This window comes from Hyperoodon ampullatus (genome assembly GCF_949752795.1).
Source record: "Hyperoodon ampullatus genome assembly, chromosome: 4".
Lineage (NCBI taxonomy): Eukaryota > Metazoa > Chordata > Mammalia > Artiodactyla > Ziphiidae > Hyperoodon > Hyperoodon ampullatus.
Genome location: NC_136917.1, coordinates 157,961,999 through 157,984,617, shown reverse-complemented (window position 1 = coordinate 157,984,617; position 22,619 = coordinate 157,961,999). Strand labels below are relative to the sequence as shown.

At 33.6% G+C, this 22,619-nt stretch overlaps 1 protein-coding gene across 1 annotated transcript in view; it reads right to left on the bottom strand.

Annotated features, from left to right (window-relative positions):
- CDH12 (cadherin 12) overlaps positions 1-22,619 on the bottom strand; it is a gene marked incomplete at both ends in the record, with an annotated part of 277,190 nt that overhangs the window by 34,122 nt on the left and 220,449 nt on the right. Inside the window, 2 exon segments of the mRNA XM_079703115.1 lie at positions 6,413-6,666; positions 20,751-20,938. Of these exon segments, the coding sequence (XP_079559241.1) occupies positions 6,413-6,666; positions 20,751-20,938 (442 nt within the window).

Here is a 22,619-nt window from a genome sequence, read left to right as displayed (position 1 = left end):
CACACCTTGCAACCCCATTCCCTCACCCTGTCTTTAAAACCCTTCCCCTGAAAGCCTTCCTTGGGGCCTTTTAAGCACTAGGTGCCCTGTACTCCTTGCTTGGCTCCCTGCAATAAAGCTATTCTTTTCTACTTCACCCAAAAGTAGAGAGATTCAGTTTGGTGCTGGTGTACAGAGGCCAGGTTTCAGCAAAAATCACAATATAATATAAACTGTCTAATTTGGTCCAACTCACCAGTTTAAATGAGTAAAACTTTTAGGTACATATTGTGTTTGAGTCATGTTATACTTACTTGGTGATTAGATGAAATTCAAATTTAAAAAAAGATGCTTAGGATAGATATATGATACAAATCTATAGTTCATAAAAGTATGCACAGTGACTCTTGATAAGAAACCTGTTTTAACAATTCAATGGAAATCAAAAATTAATGCATGAACTTAATCTGTGCAGACCACTCAAAAGAGAACAATTTTATTATTTTTCTGAAAATGAGTTTTCAGAAATGCCTTGAAGTTTTGTTCTCTTCATTAGGTAAACACTCTCCTTAAAATTGTTTCTTTTAATTTGCCTAATAGCTTTCTCACAATTAATGGAAAAGCTAACTTTGACCCTGTCCCAATTATCAAACACATTTTGTAAAAATGTACTTGATGATACAGAGTACTTTAAAAGTATTACATCTCATTTTTTAAGCAATAATAATGTTAAGAGTAATGAGTCAGGTGAAGGTAGGAAATATTTTGTCCAGGTACTAATAATAGATCAAAATCTCTTTACTCTTCACTCTTTGCTAGTGTTTGTTTTTAATTTTTTTTTTTTTTTGGTCTGGTGGCAGATAACTAAATGAAAGTAAATTTAGTTCAATTTATTTCTGTAAACACTTTACTAAGAATTTAAGCCACATACAACACTTAGATTGTAATTGCTTCATCAACATCACAATTAAATTGTTTTCTGAGGGATCCTAATATGTTTCTCTCAAACTTCCTTAAATAGTAGTTGCTAATTACCTACTAGTTCCTTTTAGTTTTTTTTTTTTTTAGTTTTTTTTTAAGAGCTTCATACATGCTCTTAACAAGTAATGCATCCATCATAATCTCTCTTTTACAATGAGATTGTATCTGTAGTTGAGAATATGAAAGAAAGACAAACCTCTTGTTGTTTATTTGTATGCACTGGAAAAGTAGCATTCTTAAAACTGAGCAATATGAAAACAAAAAACCCAATTAAAAATGGGTCAAAGACCTTAACAAACATCTTACCAAAGAAGATATATTGATACAAATGGCAAATAAGCACATGAAAAGATGCTCCACATCATATGTTATCTGGGAAATGCAAATTGAAACAATGATAAAGTACCACTACACACTTAATAGAAAGGCCAAAATCCAGGACACCAGCAACACCAAATGCTGTCAAGGATGTGAAGCAACAGGCGCTCTCATTCATTGATGGTGAGAGTGCCCAATGACACAGCCACCTTGGAAGACAGTCTGGTGGTCTCTTAAAAATCTCAACATACTCTTGCCATCTGATCCAGTAATTGCGCTCATTGGTATTGACACACAGGAGCTGACAATTTATGTCCAGGTTAAAAACCTGTAGATGGATATTTATACAGCTTTATTAGTAATTCCTAGGACTTAAAGAACACTCAAGATGTTCAGTAGGTGAGAGAATAAATAAAGTGTAGTACATGCTGACAACAGAATACATTTTAGCACTAAAAAAAAAAATGAGCTATCAAACTATGACAAGATATGGAGAAAACTTTATGTAAATAGTAAGAGAAAGATGCCAATTGAAAAGGCTACATACTGTATGACTCCAACTATATGACATTCTGGAAAGGCTAAACTATGGGGACAGTGAAAAGGTCAGGAATTGGTGTGGGGATGGATAAACAGAGCTCAGAGGATTTTTAAGGAAGTGAAAATACTCTGTATGATATTACAATGATGGATACATGTCATAATAAATATATTCACAGACTGTACAATGCACCAGGAATGAATCCTGAAGTTAACTATAGACTTTGAATGATTATGATGTGAATGTAGGTTCATCACTGCAATAAATGTATCCCTCCAGTGGGGGATGCTGCTAAAGGGGGAGGCTATGTATGTGTGGTGGCAACGGGCATATGAGAAATCTCTGTATCTTCTCTCAATTTTTCTGTGAACCTAATCTTATCTAAAAAATATACAATCTATAAAAATTATATAAAATAAAACATTTTATACTGATACCTCATTTAATTCTTACAATAATCTTGTTAAATAGAAGAAAAATAGAGAGCGAGCAAGTTTTCAAGTTTTTAATTTTTACCATTTCATTTAACTAATATTTAAAGTAAATTATATATGTTGCTCTAGGATATCACTTGATAAGTGGGGCCTCTGTTTCTTCTCATTCTCTAAGCTTGTTTCGTATTTGAGCTTAGGTTTTTGTCCACAAAACAAGATTTCTGGTATATTAGAAAGGGCCTTCAAATGAAAATCAGCTACTCTGATAGCTTCCTAATCCACGATGAAAAAAATCAATTTCAAGTGATACGAAAATGTTTCCAAAAGTGCATTGAACAGACCAGGTACGGAATATAAGATAATTTTAAGTGGGACTCATTTAGACATTTATGTTTTAACAACCAGTTATTAATTATTTTATGTATTACTTTTTACTTATGATAATTGATAATGGTTTTCTATGTATTAATCAATTTCATGACTTGATTTTATGTGATGGGTTTTGGTTAGACATATCATCAAACAAAAGAGGTAACTTGAAAAATAAACCATTCAATTGTTCTACTAAATACTATAATAATTTACACATGGACATTTATATACATAAAATAGATTTTAGTTTACATTATCAGTCTCTTATCCAACCCATCTTACATGGAGTAGGTTTAGAATGGATTTGTCTATTTTCTCCTTTTATACAGAAAAATACTTTGATTAAATTTTGTTTTGAAATTAATTCATAGGATAACTAAGATTTTTAAACGTTTGGAACAAAAGAAAAATAACACATACTGAGCAAAATTATCCACTGAAATCTCTTTGTAACTTAAATCACTTATATCCAAAACAAATATTAATTTCTGATGTAACTGAATAGTCACCTGTTTTAAATTTCATTTCTTAAGAGACTGTCCCCACCTCACTAATGGTAGGTACACTCATTACACTCCTATTGGACTCAGTATAAATCATACCCATGAACTATATAATAAGAATGTCAAAGGATATAGAATATTAGAGTCAGGAAATCAGTTCATCTAAAGGCAAAGGCTAGAAAAGCAAAGGAAACAATAACTAGAAATTAAGCTCAGGACAAAAGGGGACAGGATATGGTATATTTGGGGGCATTACACCTAACTGAACTTTTCTTCTAAGGTTTTGCAATCCTTGGTTAATGTCATTGCTTTCTGTCTCTTTGCTGTGCTCAGTGATGATGAAGTAATAATATTTATAAAATACCCAGTGGTGTGGAATAAGCTAATCTTAAATTAATACCTTCCACAATAACCCTATGAAAAGGGTAATGCAAAGCAGTAAATGCAGTAAAGCAAAGGAAAACAAAACCAACAGAGCATACCCACAGATGCCAAGTAATTTGTCATTTTTGATGCTTATTTTTATAACATATTTTTACTATCATTCTTAAGTGAGCAAACATGTTTTCAGCCCAAGAAGAGACGATCCATACCCCACATTCCTCAACTGACATGATTCAAATTTATTGTTCACTCCAAAAACATGAAAGTAAGACAACTTTCATGTTGATTCAAAAGCTCCTCTGTCTTTTGACAACCCCTCACGGGGATCAATTAAATCCATCTCTGTCTACAGCTTCAGTGAGTCAGGCTGCTGCCCATTAGAAAAAAGACTGAGGATACTATTTCATTTCACATAAAGTAGCACTTGTCAGACACTAGTTTCTGTGACATCAAAAACAAACAAACAAACAGATAAGGAAAATAAGCTTGTAGCTGGAGAATTTCTCTAAAATGTAGCCTTCCTTTATTCTTCACACCAGGTTCTTGATCTAATCATTTTCTTATATTTAGAAGTTTGTAATTCTCACCTTACCTTTACCAGGTGGTATTTTTTTACTTGTCAATTCTCCGATTTTTTGGTTTTAAAGTATGTCATTAAAATAATATTTTATTCATATCTCGACATCATCATGCTATTATCAGTATTCAAAATAGAACATATGGACTTCCCTGGTGGTTAAGAATCCACCTGCCAGTGCAGGGGGTACAGGTTTGAGCCCTGGTCCAAGAAGATCCCACATGCAGCGGAGCAACTAAGCCTGTGCACCACAACTACTGAGCCTGTGCTCTAGAACCCACGAGTCACAACTACTGAGCCCCCATGTCACAACTACTGAGCCTGTGCTCTAGAGCCTGCAAGCCACAATTACTGCAGTCCACATGCCTTGAGCCTGGGCTTCACAACAAGAGAAGCCACTGCAATGAGAAGCCCATGCACCACAATGAAGAGTAGCCCCTGCTCGCCACAACTAGGGAAAGCCCACACGCAGCAATGAAGACCCAATGCAGTCAAAAAAATAAAATAAAATAAAAATAAAGGAAAATTTAAAAATAGTACATATAGTAAATTAAACAACTTAGTATGTTCCCTAAGATATTATTTCCCACTATGTCTCACAATTCTCATTTATTGAACTGTAGAGAATTTCAATCCATGTTTATTTACCTTTTTATTACTTTTTTACAACCTTCGATATTTCTTCCATTCTGTTTACATTCTTGAAATTACCTGTGAATCTACTCAGCAGGCATTTTCCACTTTCACATTGACCCGCAGCACACTCAGGGTATTCAGGAGCAAGACTGATGAATGATGACAGATTAATGTACAATAACTACTAACGTAGCAGATTCTTGAGAATGCCCTTGTGAATACGGGTAATAAATAGACTTCTCTGGAGTTTAACTGACAGTGAATCATGCTGTAATATGAGCATGTAGAACAACTTGAACCCAATGAGGAAATGAGCCAGCATTCAACCTGACATGTAGGGGCACTCAGTAATTGCTATTTTTCTTCACTTTCCCAAGACAAATGTGCTTTTTTAGTTCTCTCTTGATCACAGACATGCTTCAAGAAGGAAAGTGTTCAGGCGACTTTGGGGGGTGGATTGAGACAAATACAAAGAGCAGAGCTTTCATGCTCTCAAGCCATATCCTGAATTTTTTCTCTATGCTAAGAATGTGTTGAAGGTACCACTGAAAGGATGATGCTTTTATTTTTTATCATTTTTTTTTTACCATTAATTACCCCATGGCTTAAAATCTTGTAGGATATATGTCTATGTATTTTTCCTATGTTGACAGAGTGGTGTTTTGCTTTAAAAGCCTACTTAATGTGTTCTTTGGTTGGGATTTTGCCTGCTATAAGTTTCAACCCTTTAGAGTTAGAAGATTTGGAACAAATCACACGCTTCTCTCTCTCTCTCCTTTTAGTTTGCACCTGCTAATCCCAGATCCCAGTCCTTACTTCCTCCACACCCCCTCCCCATCGGCAACCACAACATCTGTGAGTCTGTTCCTGTTTTGTACATATGTTCATTTCTTCCTCCCCCCCCCGCCCCCCAGTTCTTGTAGGCATGTGGGCACCTGGCAGGGATTAAGCATACAGAGGAAACAAAGTTGAATCAGAACAAGTCTCAAAATACATTGTAGGATCGATTTATAAGGGAGGAAAAGGGAATCCCACCACGTTTCAGCAATGAAAGTGGCATTTATGGAGGGGGGTGTATCTTCTTACTCTTTCTTATTCCATCAGTTGCTTTGTTGACTCACTACCAAGCAGCCTTATGCCAGTGAGGAACTCCTTGCCAAGTCTGGGCTTTGAGCAACTCCACAATGTCTCTTATATTAAGACTGACTCTAATTGTGTTTCCATCATCATGTACAACTTCCACAGTGAAAAAATGAGCTGCAAATTTAAAATGGTAAAACCATCTTTTTCAAGCACTAACTTTGGGTAAGAGACAGAGATTTTAGAATAATTGAAAAATGTATTATATATCTATGATATTTCAGGCACTGTGAAAGTACCTTAATATTGTAATTCATGAGAATCATCCTTTTAGGCTTACTATTAAATCCCTTTTGTGGATAAAAAAATTGAGGTTGACCAGCATGAGTGACAAGCCCAACATCAGGTCACTACTAAACCCTGTTACAGGGATTGATATCAGATGTTTTCGTTCAAATCCTATGTTTTTTCTTCTATCCTTATACTTACTCTGTAAAGTGATTTCATTCCATTGTATTGTCTAAATAATTCATGCAAGCCTGGTCAGAGTGTTGCTTTATTTTCTTTCTCTTTCTGACACAGAAAAGAAAACGTTTCTTTTTCTTACCTTACAGCACTGCTGCCGACATCGAGGTCTTGGGCAGTGACGGCGCCAATGATGGTCCCCACTGGAGTGTCTTCATAAACCTCCATGGTGTAGAGGGGCTTGCTGAAAACCGGCGGCTCGCCCACATCCAGCACGCTGATCTTCACTGTGGCAGTGTCCTTAAAAGGGCCCGCAGAGTGAAACCGGTGGTCAAGGTGCAGGTTGGAGGCCTCTACTTTAAAAGTATAAGCCTTCTTTGTTTCAAAATCCAATGGCTGTAGCGAGGACAAATCAAAAGTGAGGAGATACATTCATATAGGATGTGGCAACGATGGCAGACAGAGTTATTTGCAAGTTAATATCAAATGGTCATTTTCCTTTAATAATTAGTGGGTAAGGGAGGTACAAGTTAAACATTTTAAGAAAAGAGTCGACCAGTTGTAGAAGTGTCTGGGTAACTTGTAAATGTCATCAGCTGCATACATTTAAATGACATATACACACATATGTGCTAGATAGGGCTTATTCCTTTCACGTGAGTGGTTACAACAGCAGGAGATCAAGTACCTATTAACGATGCTCTTATCCAGTACTGACATCTGGTGGAATTAAGCAGTAATTAAAAATACAACAAATTTGAAATGATACTTTTAGATTCCAGCTAAAAATTTGGTGTAGCAAACTATGTATTTTTCTTGGACAATTTTTATTATTTTGACAATAATAACTTTTTTATTGAATACTTTTGAATGTCTAGGTATTTTTGCTGCCAAGGACCATATCCAGAGTTTTGGTCCTTTGTGTTGTCAACATTACACATAGAATTAGTAGGCACGGTAATGCATCATCAGGATATATGACCAAGAATTAAGGCTTTGAACATATAGGATTAAAGAACAACATGAGACAGAATATTTGGATGTAATTTGTCCTTGGAGTCACTGATCCTTGATTTTTCACTTTACACTGCTTACATTTACCTTTTCCTGAATATTAGTTTTATTTCCCCAATAACTGGAAATATTATATTGCAGAAATATGATGTTGCTGTAGTGCTTTATTAAAATGAAAACTTTAAAGTCACTGGCTGTGACTTCTAATCACGTATGACAAACTAAGACATGAAATTAACATTAAAATAGTTAATTAACATAGTGATTTTCTGGGACCTTTAGAAGTTTCTGTTTTCTAACTTAATTCCCTCTGGTATGACTCCCATTATGTGCTAATTGTTGTGTCAACACATCTCTTTTTTGCCTCAGTACACAAGGGGGAAATAAAGCGGGTATATTTCTCTCTTTTAAGGACAAGATTGCTGTTTTATGCATTTCCTGTGAAGAAGGGAAAAGAAAAGAAAGAAAATCACTGTGAAATCCTTAAAAGCTCACAAATCACTAAGTTTATTATAGCAAACAGTAACACTTCTTGGACATGACATTAAGTCTCTTTCACAGTAATTTTCACTCAGGGGGATCTATCTTTATCTTCCCTGTAGTCATTCCCCTTATTTTGTTTAGTTCATCCAATTTATATTCATGTATTTCTTTGCCTTGGACTCAGTGATTTCTTTTAGTTTTTATATTTTTATTTATTCAGCTCATACCTGTTTACATACAATACTGATTTTCTTCAATTTCTGTCTTCTTCTTGCTAAGACTTTTCACTTGTCTTAAAGCAATGTAAGTAAAGTTATTGGCTAATATGTCACGGTTGATATTGGGGCTGTTGATTAAACAGATAGAAACATAATATCTGGAAAAAGAGATGATGATGCTACTGTTTTGATCAACCCACAGTATGACTACAGTGTTTTGTTAAAGGATCGGGCTCAAGAAAAGACAACCAATTGCCAGAATAGGGTAACAAAATATTATTCAAACCAAAAATGCAAAACTGTTACAATTACTGGGAATGTTTATCCTGGAATGAAGAAGACAGAGACAAAAAAAGGATAAACCTTTTCAAATATTGAATATCAGTTAGGGTTATTCTATAAGTCTCTCAATGGGGAATTAACAATAATTTAAATTATTAAACATGGCAACTTTAAGCTAAAAAATGAAGAAATCTCTAACAAATGAAACCGTTCAAAACTAAATTAATTTTAAAAAGTGTTGATGCCTACATGGTGGTAAGACCTGGGATACATTCCAGGAGGACAGAAAGAGGCAAAGATAAATAAGGTTTACCATCTTGTTTAATGACTGAGTTGTTTGAAGAAGTAGTAAGTCCCCCATCATTTGATGTATTCAAGAAATCAGACGCCATAAGAGATACCTGAGTGATGTATACTTTATAAGCTGTACAAGGTAGTTTAAGTTAAAGAACATATAGAAATATACTTCGTGTTTTGTATACTCTACATGCTCGATGAATGTTAAACAATATAATTTTGATCATAGTTATCCCTAACTTCTAGTGTAAGACGATATTGACTTTATCACCTCGGGTCCTTTTTCCTAGAAGGCTATTTGAGCTGCTCTGGCTGATACTTATCCCCTTCTTTGGCCCAGAATTAACTTCTCTTAAAATGTAGAAATTAGTACCAATTGTTCTTCCTTTCCCTCTCTACTTCTCCTAGACATCGGAATGCTTCTGATTGTCTGTAGGATTAGGCAAATTCTTTCTAGACAAGATCTCATTTTTTTTTTACCTAGTTAATTAACATGTCACTGCTCTCTGATTGACTTGACACCCCACTTTGGAGTCCATTTCAAACCCAGGAATGAAGGTAGAATTCCAAAACGTTTTCTACATTTTGTTTTAGGAGATTAGACATAATCTATGCCTTTATTTATTTATTTTGTGGTACACGAGCCTCTCACTGTTGTGGCCTCTCCCGTTGTGGAGCACAGGCTCCGGACACGCAGGCTCAGAGGCCATGGCTCACGGGCCCAGCCGCTCCGCGACATGTGGGATCCTCCCGGACCGGGACACGAACCCGTGTCCCCTGCATCGGCAGGTGGACTCTCAACCACTGTGCCACCAGGGAAGCCCTAATCTATGCCTTTTAAGAACTCCTGACCTGCCACAGTAGACAAATATTTAGTAGGCAGGGTGATAAAGAGTGAGATGAAAGAAACTTTCTGTACATACAGATATTCTTTTATGACTGAAAAGTTATCTCCTGCAGTGATCAAACAACTGAAGAAATTTGTAGGAGAAATGTCACAATAATATCCTAGAGGGCCTTACCTCTTTGTGACCCTGGCCATTAGGCAATGCCATTGTATAAAACTGGATAGCTCAGAAAGAGAAAAAAAAAAAAAATCAATACCATTCTCTCTCTAGTTGACTTTATCTGACTCATCTGACAGACTACCCTCCACTCTTTGTGGAGGGGGTGGTGTGGGATGGTGCCGAGGAATGAAATTCATCTAACTTTGCAATCAACAAAAATCTTATTATTTGAAATAAGTATAGAAAAAAACAGGATTTTTTATTATTGTTAGGAAATGAATCATATTCCATAACAGAAATCCATTATTATGAAGTGGAACTAATTTAGCTCTTGCACAATAAATAGAAAATTTTGTGGTACTGCTTGGGGTGCATTCAATTTTATGAACCTTTCTAGAAAAGTAAGAAAATGATTGATTAAATAGAATTTAGTTGAGTAGTTCCTTTCTCCTCAGGATGTTTTGATTAAAAAAGGTTATTGAAACCAGAATTTTCAGGAAACAATTCATATCGTAGGGAGTTGTACGGTAAGAAGCCTAAACTGTGAAGAAATGGAGGGACTTCCCTGGTGGTGCAGTGATTAAGACTCCGTGCTCACAAAGAAGAGGGTCCAGGTCCAATCCCTGGTCAGGGAACTAGACCACATTCATGCTGCCTCTAAGAGTTTGCATGCTGCAACTAAGGAGCCCACCTGCTGCAACTAAGGGGTTGGCGAGCCACAACTAAGACCTGGAACAACCAAATAAACAAAAATAAATGAATAAATTTAAAAAAAGAAATGGAGTAGGATATATTTAATTGTTCAATTGGGCAAGATATAATCTTTTTGATTCTTTGTTTTTAGCCACTTTCTCTGCTTTTACTTTGCTGAGGTCCAGGTCATGAAAAACTACATAAAATATTAAAGTACCAAAGTATTTTTTCCTTTCAAAGAGGGATGAGCAATTTTTGGCATAAAATACAAAAGAATAATTCCCTGGGCTCTTCCAGGCTTCATCACATTTCCAGATAAGGTTGAGTGAAAATGGATAGCTAGAGTTATATTTTGAGGAATTTGGAAAGCAGCTTTGGTAGACAGAATTCCCAAGGTGTCCCCAAGATTCTCACCCCCCAAAGACAAGATAATCTCTTCTATAATCTCTTGTATAATTTGCTGCCCTTGAGTGTGTGACGGGCCTCTGAACTGAATGAGATATCACCCCATGAATTTGTTAAGTTTTATGGAAAAATAAATGATTGAAATATAATCAGGGTCTTTAATCACTTAACATTCAGTTAATTACAAGGGAGATTTTGCTTGAAGGGTCTGATGTAATCACGTGAGCCTTAGTAGAAGGAGGTGCTACAGATAGTCTCCTCCTGGCCTTGAAGAAGTAAATTTGTGATGTAGGAGCCCACCAGACAAGTGCCTGGGGTGCCTCTGGGAGCTGAGACTGGATCTTGACCAACAGCCAGCAAAAAAGTAGGGCCCGCAGTCATAAAGCCATAAAGAAATGAGTTCTGCCAAAACAAGTAATCTTGGAAAAAAAAAATTCTGTGCCTCAGATCAGTCACAGCAGTGGCCTACACCTTGATTTCAGCCCAAACTAGAAGACCGTGAGAAGAAGACTCACTTATATTATGCTCTGACCCACAACTGCTTGTGCTTTCATCGCTCTTTACTTTCTGCTCTTCTCTACTGGTTCATTTTTTATGATGAACATGTACCATTTTCACCATCACAGTAGACTCCTCACTCTTAACAAAATGTATCCTTTAGGAATGACTCTACTCTCTCAGTCATATCATAGGTCTTAACAGTCAATGGAAAGGAAAATTGTAAATGAACCCAAATAACTGAAGGCTGTAAATGTATCTGAAAGAGAAGATGCTTTTCAAGGCAAGCAACAACAAAGCAGATTTATACCAGGCTGAACAAAGATAAAAAGACACTAGGAATAAGCTTTTGTAAGGGAGGTTTATGATACGAGGCTAAACTATAAAGATAAGACTTTCAGATCAAGCATCATTTTAAAGGAAAATCAAGTTCCTCAAACTTAATTTTTTTTAACAACACAGTAGTCAATTCATTTATTCCTTGCTAGACTTTCCTATTAGCTAATAAATTAGTCTAAAACTCTACCACTGGGCTTCCCTGGTGGTGCAGTGTTTGAGAGTCCGCCTGCAGATGCAGGGGACACAGGTTCGTGCCCAGGTCCAGGAGGATCCTACATGCCGTGGAGCAGCTGGGCCCATGAGCCATGGCCACTGGGCCTACGCATCCAGAACCTGTGTTTAACAATGGGAAGGGCCACAGCGGTGAGAGGCTCACGTACTGCAAAAAACAAAACAAAACAAAACAAAAAACTCTACCACTACTCAAGTCTCATATTAAATAATCCATAGATGATGTCTGTACCTACTTCTTTAATTGATTTATTCAAGTTAATTTAATTCTGCATAAATTGAATCAAATATTTGATTAGATTTTATTTTGTCACAGTAGGAATTGAGGATATCTTGGTTCATGAGTTAAATGAAGTCCATTTTTTTTTTTTTTTAGAGAGAGTGGAAGAGCCAGAACGAATAATAAGTAAATAATACTTTTCAGTTACTGGTAAGATTTATGAGGAAAATAGTGTAATGGGACATAAGATAAATAAGCAAATGGTAGCATCCCAAGTGGTAATAAGTGCTATGGAAAAATCCAAAACTTGGAAGACAGATGTGTATTGTGTGTGTCAGGGGCAGATGGGGAAGAAAGCGTGCGTGTTTATGTGAGAGGGAGCTATGGGAGTGTCTGGTATATCCCGTCATCACTGAGGAAGAAACTCAACTCAGTTTCAAACATACACAAAATATCAAGCAGTTATTTGATGGATAAAAGTTGTCACATTAACAGATGAGAATGCCCCTATCATAAAGGTGAAACAGTGAAATGTAGCCATTTTTAAAACGTAGATTTTAGTTTTGACAAATTTTAACAGTATTTCAGTTCTAAAATTTTAAAAGCTTAAAAGAACAATAGAATTACCAGACAAAATGTGTCTGTCAAATAAAAATATTAAAATGAAGAAAACATATAATTAATATATCTTATCTCTAAAAATTGTTTTACAGAACTATTTACTAGAAATGAATTTAATTTTTTCTGTGGGCAAGTTATCAACTCCAGGTTTTTGTGCAGAACTTCAAATTTTTGATAATTTTAATGAATTAACTTAAGAATCATGGCATCGTTTCTAAGCCATATTTCAGTGACAATAATTTTTGGAAGAAATTCAGTAACTAAGATAAAACAAAATATAAAAGAATTGGAAGAACATCTAGTGCTTTTATTTGAGGGCTTGTGGTGATATTTTCCCTAAGAAAGAAAAGATTTCATCAACTGTTACAAATGCCTAAGCAAGATATATGTTTTATAGGCACATGCAGTGTAAGTCATGACCATCGGGGGAGGGGGAATTCTTTGTAACTTCTTGAATGTCCACTCTCACATTTTACCTCTAATATATATATTGTTCTTCACAACAGTTGAAAGTATATGCTTTTCAAATATGTTCTATAATTTACTGCAAGTTGTGTAGTCTTGAAAAATTTACTTTTCTCCAATGAGCTTCATATTTCTCATTTATATAATCAGTAAAGCAATATTTTTCTAAATACTTTAAAAACATGTGGAACTCTGCATGGTATATGAATACTAAGAAAAGTATTTCATCTGAAATTAAAACAATAAACCAACATGAGAATTTTTTACAGAAATTTAACCACTGTATATTTTAAGCATTTCCTTTAACATGACGACACAGATATATATACGACAAAGTGTCTTTAGGGGCTTAAACTATAGTAGAAAGAAGCAGATGCATTTAGAATTTGATCACCTTTAAGTCTCATAGGTGCTTGGACAGAAATAGTAACATTTGGGGAAGAAAGCAAGGAGGGATCAACTTTCCCTGAGGGACTAAGGAATTCTTTGGTGAGGGACGTGAGTGACAGCCATGTTAAAGAACAGGAAAAAAATTAATAGAAATGCTCATGTAGGGCAGTGACTTTTATGCAGAAGGAAGAATAGCACAGCATCTTCCGTAGAAATTGCAATGAGTTTGGAGTGGTTGGAATGTAGTAGGTGAACGTGTGTGCGCGTATGGGTGTGTGTGTGTGTGTCTGTGTGTCTGTGTATGAAGAAGATGATAATAGAAAATATACTATTTGTTCTTTATCTTACTAGCGATAGGAGTCAGAAACAGATTAGGAGTGAGAGTAAAATAAACAGATTTAGGTTTCAACCATTCACTCTTAAAGTAAATGGATGAACATAAGGTGTGTGGCTCAGAAAATAGCCATTACAGTGGTGGAAAAGAGTAACAGTGATGGTTGTAAGTCAACCCATGAAGAGGAGAAAGAGGGAAATTTTAATCCAAGTTCAGAAGGAATCAGTGATCAGGCTTCCCGTCCTATTCGGAAAGGGGAGCTCATGGTAATGGAAGCAGCATAAGAATAAGCCTAGATTTCTGCTTTAAGGACTGGAGAGGAAGTAGTGTCTTAACCAGTAAGAAGAAAATGTGAGAAGGCACGCTTTGGTTGGGAGAAGACAAGAAATTCAGCTTTGGACATTTTGAGTGTGAAAAGACTAACACACACAAGTTAGAAATGTCTGCAAGGCAGTAAACAATGTTCATTGGTTATGCCAACTTGGGGGCTAGTTGAGAGTTGATGAGACTAGGGAAGTGAGATGTTTAAAAAGAAGATGAAGATAAATATTTACAAAACCAGGAGCATAATATTTACAGAAACAAACACCACATATTTTTCTTTGAAATTTTCATGTTTGTATGACTAAAACAGGAATATTTTAAACAATAAATTGAGGTGTATACTTGGTTATATAAAACAAGGTATTCCTAATTTTATTTTTATTTTTTAAGAGTTATTCAAAAATTAACCACATGATGGTGCTATGCTACCATATCATTTGATGTGAATTCACTCCCTTGCCATTTGAGATGTCAAAAAGAAAGTGAGTTTCAGTGACTAATGGGACATAAATAAAACTGTCCAATGAGACCAGTTGAGTTTAGCCTATTTATTTAAAATTCTGGTGAAGAATAAAATATTTTATTGCTTCTGTTTTTAAGGAAAAAGAAAATAATTCACCTTGGATTCACTGTGATCACAGTTATGGTTATTTGAAATGAAATTATATTACCAAGAAACAGCAAAATATTAAGGATTTTTTTAATTCCAAAAAAGTTTTACTTATTTTAAAATAAATAGGAAATCACTTTACCATTCTTTATTTTAAATAGATGTTATCATTACTTGTTAGTTTCAGATAGATATTTTGTAGAAATAGCACAGAACTGGCTTAAAAATTATTCAAGACATTATAATTGTTCATTTGTACAATTTAAGTATTCATCCCACTATTTAATTGCCTAAATTTCTTAATCAGTAACAAGAAAACCACAGTGTGCCTATAAATAAACATGTATTTTCCGTTCTTGAATGTTTTTAACTCATGTAACTTTATATTTATATCCAATAAGTATATATTTATTCTCATTTATCCAGTAGGAAATAAAAACTACTGACTAAAAATGTATTTGATTTAGCTTTTCACATAAGAATGAATTGCTGAATTTAAAATACTTTATTCTCTTATTTTAAATGTAACCTATCACCTAATTTTTAGATGTGACAAAATTTTTTTTAAGTTATACTACCCTGATTTTGTTATTGTTTCTATTGCTATAATACTTAACAACATATAGGGCACTTTTAATTTGTTCATTCTTTCCTCAGTGCAATAGGTCGCAATTATAAAGTAAGAATTGTTTCTTTTTTAAAAAAAAATCTTATGCCTTGTAGAGATATATAAAGTTGCATAATGTTATTCGAAATTCAAAGTGACACAGTGAAATGGCATTCTGTCACAGTGCTCATAAACTGAATCCAAGTTGAGGTTTAAAAGAAATAAAATAAAAGTGCGGTTTTTTCATTCTTCTCAGCTCATACAAACATGACCATGATTTTTATACATGTACACCCTCCCTCCATGCAGAAAGAGGAGAGAGGGGGGAAATGGTAAAGGGAAAGTAAATAAAAATTTTGGAAATGAAACTATAATGAGAATATGTGCTTCAGAGAATATTAAGCATTTTCATTTATGTTTTAAGTGAGCTTAAAAAAGAAAAACGCTCTTAAAACAAAGAATATCATTATATTCAAAAACAGATACATATTCAAATGTAGAGTATATATTTTTTAGACTTTCTAGATGCATGCAATATACTTAAAAACATAATTTCTGTATGAATTAGGTTTTACATCAAAACTTTTCATTGCAATTCTATGCTGAGATATTGCAGGGAGAAGCTTCCAAAGAGTAATTTTAAGATCATTATGGTACCGAAATACTGCTGTTGATATTTACATACATATTTATGATTTTACATCTAATTCTTCTGGGACTCTAAATAAGTTCAAGATAAAGTCTTCTGAGAACTCTCTGAACATATGCATAAATAGCCCTATAATACAGTGTTCGCTCAAAAAAATCTAAAGAACTGTAGGCCAACAGGTACATGAAAAGATGCTCAACATCACTAATCATCAGCGAAATGTTAATCAAAACCACAATGAGACATCACCTCATATATGCTACATTGGCTATTATCAAAAAGACAAAAAATGAGTGTTGGAGAGGATGTGAGGAAAAAGGAATCTTTGTGCACTGTTGGCGGAAGTATAAATTGGTGTAGCTATAATGAAAAACAGTATGGAGTTTCCTCAGAAAGTTAAAAATATAACTGCTGTATGATCCAGCAATTTCATTTCTGGGTATTTACCCAAAGAAAACAAACAACAACAACAAAAAAAACCCACTAACTTAAAAAGACATATGCAACCCCATGCTCGTTGCAGCATTATTTACAATAGCCAAGATATGGAAGCAACCCAAATATCCGTTGAGAGATGAATGGATAAAGAAAATGTGGTATATACAGTCATCCTTTGGTATCCACGGGAGATTGGCTCCAGGACCCCTGCAGATATCAATATCCAAGCATGCTCAGATTCCTTATATAAAATGAAGTGGTATTTGCATATAACCTATGCACAGCCTTCTATATATTTTAAATATTTTCTAGATTACTTGTAACACCTAATACAAGTAAATGTTATGTAAATAGTTGCCAGTGTGCAGCAACTTCAAGTTTTGCCTTTTGGAACTTTCTGAAATTTTTCCCCCCAATATTTTCCATCCACAGTTGATTGAATCCTTGGATGTGGAACCTAGAGATATAGAGATACAGAATAAAATCTTGCCACTTATGACAACATAGATTGACCCTGAAGGCATTATGCTAAGTGAAATAAGTCAGACAGGGAAAGACAAATATCATATGATTTCATTTATATATGAAATCTAAAACAAAAGACAAAAACATAAATAAAAAAAGAAAAGAAAAAACAGGCTCATAAATTACAGAGAATAGATTAGTGGTTGCCAGAAGTGGGGTTTGGGTGGGGGGTGAAATGAGTGAAGAGAGTCAACAGGTACAAACTTACAGTTATAAAGTAAATAAGTCATGGGGATGTAAGATACTATATGGGGACTACAAGTTAATAATACTGTATTACATATCTGAATGTTGCAAAAAGAGTAAATCTTAGAAATTCTCATCACAAGAAAAAAATTGTAACTATGTGTGGTGATGGACGTTAACTAGACTTACTGTGGTGATCTTTTGCAATATATAAAATTTTGAATTATTATGTTGCACCTGAAACTAATATAATTTTGTGTGTCAATTATACCTCAATAAAAATACAGAATCTACACTATTTCAATTAATTTTGAGTTTTTCATGGGCTTTATTGAACAGAATATTTCCTCATTGTTTTATTTTTAGAAAAACATACTGCCATATTTATTCAAGTCATATATCTATATTTGTATGTGAGCACGCATGCACACACACACACACACACACACTTACTCAAAATAATACATACACCAGATATGTAGATAGGTAGATAGATAAATAGATAATTTCAAAATTTTGTTACAAAAATGTTCCCCTCAGTTATCTTTTTAAAGATTTATAAATGTAGTCTGTAGGTTGCAATTTTCTTTTCTAACAGAATAAGAGGTTAGCTGGTATGGATTGCCTCTGGTGTCTCCTTATTTAGAGAGTAAAACAAATTAGAATGCTAAAAACAAATCTATTCAAATGTTTGATGTAACTTACCCGACGTTAAGAATATTTATAAAAATATGCTTGTGCCGTTCCTTTAAAATCTAGCCAGAATCTCACCATTTCTCACAATTTTCATTGCTATAAAGATCAGGGACCATATCTCCATCATTGGTTTCCTGGATTAATTCTATAGTCTCTTAACTGGTCTATTTATGTCCTTACTCCCTAGTCATTATTCGTCTCAGAAATGTCAGCGTTTCCTGGCTTTACCAAGGGTAATGGTAACTTAGATAGAAGCTTGCCACGGTCTTCTGGTATCATGATTTAATTCAAGTCCTTTGCCTGGCCTGCAAGGATCTCCATGATGGGACATTCGTCGGCATATTTGACCTCATCTCAAGCCACGGCCTCTCCATTCACTGTACTCAGTCCCACTGGCCTCCTTGCCTGGTACACTCCCATTTCAGGGATTTTGCAATTGTTGCTCAATCTTTCTGGAACACACATCACTCAGATACCATATGGCTCATCTTTTGATTCCTTCAGGTCTCTGCTGAAATTTCATTCTTACACAGAAGTATTTTCTGACTACCTCACTGTAGGATAGCCACCACCTTCTAAATTGCTTATTTTTACCCTGCTTTGTGTTTTTCAAACTTAAATTTAACACTGACAATGCTTTTAAATTTACTTATTGTCTAACTTCCCCAGTTGAAAAGTAGCTGCTTGAGCAGAGTGAGTGTGTCTGTTTCCTTCACTGCCACCCAGAGTTCAGAATGGGTTAGGATTTAGTGGCTGTCGCATCAATGTTCGGTGAATGAAGGAGTGAATTTTACTTATGGACCCTGAGCTTTATTTAGATAACAAATTTTATGCTAGCAAAATGGGCAACGGTTATTTATCCACTGCAGGAGGCAAAATATATGTATTTATAAACATACATGTGTATATATATATATATATATATATATATATATTTACTTTGAGATATACTTTCCAGACTATTTTATACATTATGTAAATCCATTTTAATAAAGGTATGCTATAATTTCACAAATCTCACTTTTAATCTAGTTAAAAACTAGAACATTTTCAAAAAAAATAACAAAATGAATACAAAATAAATGACTCTTTCACTCTTTATGACATCTCCATACACTAAAAAGGCAGAAGATATATTCTTCTTGCTTTACTGATTATTCATAATACGTATTTACGAAAAGTTGATTTATATAACTAAGTCATTACTTTCAATGTTTAATCCACTTTGACATAGTAATATAAAGGTCTATAGTTAGCACACTACTCCCTTTTCAATTGTGTTAAAAAGTAAAAAAGAATGTCATATATTTTCCCAAATTGACACTTAGACATTGATTATTTATTGGCATAGATGGTAAATAAGTGTAAATAAATACAAAATATAAAATCCTATGTGTAAATATAAAATACATTCATTGTATCTCTGTAAATATAAATTAATATAAATATATATATTATACACAATGTAACTCTTTTGTACCTCAATTTTACTTTGTAAATATATTTAATTTCAAACTTAAATTTTATGAATCATTGATATAAAATATTTTCTACTATTTCTCATATTACTAAGAGAATTTATATTTGTTTAATATGAATTAATATCTTTATACCTTTTAAGCCTGTTATATATTGAGATCATTTTTTTAAAAATGTGACAAAATTTTAAGGGATTTGTTACTGAATAGAAAAAAGAAAAACAAACAAAACGACAACAAAATAATAATGGAATAAAAATGTGACACAACTTTTTTTTTCTAGGTATACTCTGAAAATATAGCATAAATGAAAAATTTTGCTGAATGGGACCATGTGATTAAATTAATTTCTAGACAAAGCACAATTTTACTGCAATAGTAGGAATTAAAAAATGATAAATCATCTATATGAAAACTGTTTCTTTTCAGGATTATTTTTATTACCACATATGTTGTTTCTTTGATAAAATTCAGAGTTCCTGAACAAATATGGAAACAGCAGCATGATTAATGGACTGAATGTAAAAACACTTCTTGCAGGTTAAAATAATCACAAGTATCAAAATTAAATGTGTATGGTATACCAGCTTTTGGCATAAATAGAGTGCACTTTGCTATAATAGGGAGAGGGGAAAACTGTGCTAATTTAAATGAAGTTCACTTTTTTGCCTGAGCTGTATTATTGGAAATTCCTATAATTTACCTCATTGTTATCAAAATAATCTACACACCCCAAATACAGTCATGATTTTTCTCTTTCACATTTGTATTCTCCTTCTTCATGTCCATACCTGACAAAAAACAAACTACATACACTGAGATAAGGATTCATTTCCAATATTTTGAGTTTTGCTCTCCATCCTCTTTTGTATAAAACAGTTTAACATTACTCGAGGGCTTCCCACCACATCCCACCTTTTTGTACTCTCCCTCCTTCTCATTAATTTTTCTGTTCACTTCCCTTGCCATAGCCCCTCAAATTCAGCGCCACCCATTCTCATTTCGTCCACTTGCCAGTAGCAGCACTCGCCCATATCAGAATTCGTCCAGTCTGAGGTCCAGGCTCAAAAACAATGTGTGAATTAGATGTTTATATTCTCAGAAAAGTAATAAAAGGGTCAAGACCAAGCCTGGTGTGCATAGAGTTTATTTCTAGATCTTATTTTTAAATTAACCTTTCCGTCTGAGTTGATAACATTAAAAAATTAAATTAAAATTAGCCTCAGGTAAGAATTTTTTAAGGATTTAAGCAAATTAATAGGCTTAATTTTTTCAATATAAAATATATAACTGGTGAATCACAGAATAAAAATGTCTCTGGGAGTGAATACTTCATAGTCACCTGGTCTTTTTTAAATTTAAAATATTGGTCATTGAAGGAAAATTAAAATTTCTGTCATTTTCAAGTTTTAGTCTTTCTGTTCATTAATTTTTATTGGGTAATCTACTTTGAAAATGGTGTCCATGTACCTTTTTCAATTTGAGGACTCCTTCTTGTGTATTCTCATCTGTGACGATGTCAAACAAATTTCCTCCATCTCCTGGAACAATACTGTATTCAATTTCCGCATTTTGTCCAAAATCAGGATCCACAGCTCTTATTCTTCCAATAGCTGAGCCAATAGGGGAAGACTCAGGAACTTTCAGATGGAAAATGCCTGATAAGATATATATAATTTTTGTATACAGTGGAGTTAGTAAAGTACATAATAAGATTACCAGCCTTGAAAATATAGTCTACAGAAAATAAATCAACTCTAAAGCATAATAGAAAATTGAAAGGCAATTTGCTGTCCAGTTAAAGATTGTAATTAAGAGTAACAATTTCACTTTTCACTTCAATAGATTCTGTTGTAGAATTTCAATTGGTCATTATAAACAGTAGAAAGTGTTAAATTAAAATTACTGTGAAGAAATATTTTACATACTAGCATCATCTAAGTGTAACCAGTATGAAATGTGAAGGTGAGAATACTCATGAAATAAACTGATACTAATGCAAAAGAATCCAGGATACAAGACACGATTAAAAAGATACATAGATAGATGATAGATGGATACATAGATAGAAGACAGATATTTAGATACTTATAGAAAAATAAGGCTATGTGTCCTAACATACAAAAATATAAAACATATATGTAAATGAATATTATAATAGATGAACTATTTCCTCAATAAGTATAAATCATTAAACTAAAAATTACTTGTAAAATGATAAGTGTATATATATATATATATATATATATATATATATATTTATTTATATCTATGTATTAAATATATGTAAATATATTTAATCTATAATGGGTTTAAGTATAGTATACTACAGACTAATATTCAACTTACACTTAGTACATTTTTAGTAGATTCCCTTCCAGGTACATTTACACACTTTTAAAGTCAGGATATAAAGTTCCATCTCCCAATTTTTTAACGTTAAGGAAAAAAGACAAGTAAAATGCTTATTGTGTATCACCAGGTGGAGCAACAACATTACTATAAATTTGATACTGAGTCAGAAAAACCTATAAAAATCTCTATCTATATAAAATATAATAGAATCAAGAAAAATTATGGCATCCCACAAAATTGAAAATATATACATTGTTTAAAAGAGTTTACAAAATTCTGTAAGGTATAACATGAAGAAAAAAATATGGGCTATTTTACTGATATCTCACCAATATAAATATTAATAGGTTAAACAACAGTCTGTTTAAATCAAAAAATGGAATGAAAGAAAATAGGAAGAAATGAAAATACTAAAGCAAAACTAAACACAAAACTATAAAGTTGAAATTAATATTGACACCAATTTAAGCTTCTGTTAGTAGATTTTGGATCCTACTTTCCCGTGAGTAAAGCAACCAGGGTAATTAATTTGATTTGAAATTCTAGTTACATTTATAGCAATTAAATTAAGAAGGTTTTAATATGTTTCTTGGATGCTGAAGTTCATTCAACAAGCTACATTACAGTATTACAATTGTTTCCTTTGAGATATGAGAAAAAATAATCATTCACATTTTATGGAGATTCTGCCAAATAGTCTATTCTTTATTCCCAGTTATTTTTAGAGATCTATTGTTGTTTCACAACCAGTTACAAAATTTTCCAATTTCATTAGCCCAGGAAGCACTTATATCTTGCCATCTGACTTTCTACCCCCCGCCTCCAAAAAGGATATCTACCTTTTGCTCCTATAATGTTAAAATCAGCCTTATTTATATCCATCCAATGGACATTACCTCAACGGGACATATAATATATTTAGTCTAGAGAGAGCTAAGTATTTACCTAAAATTGTTTTTTTTCCATGTAATAGACAGAAAATAC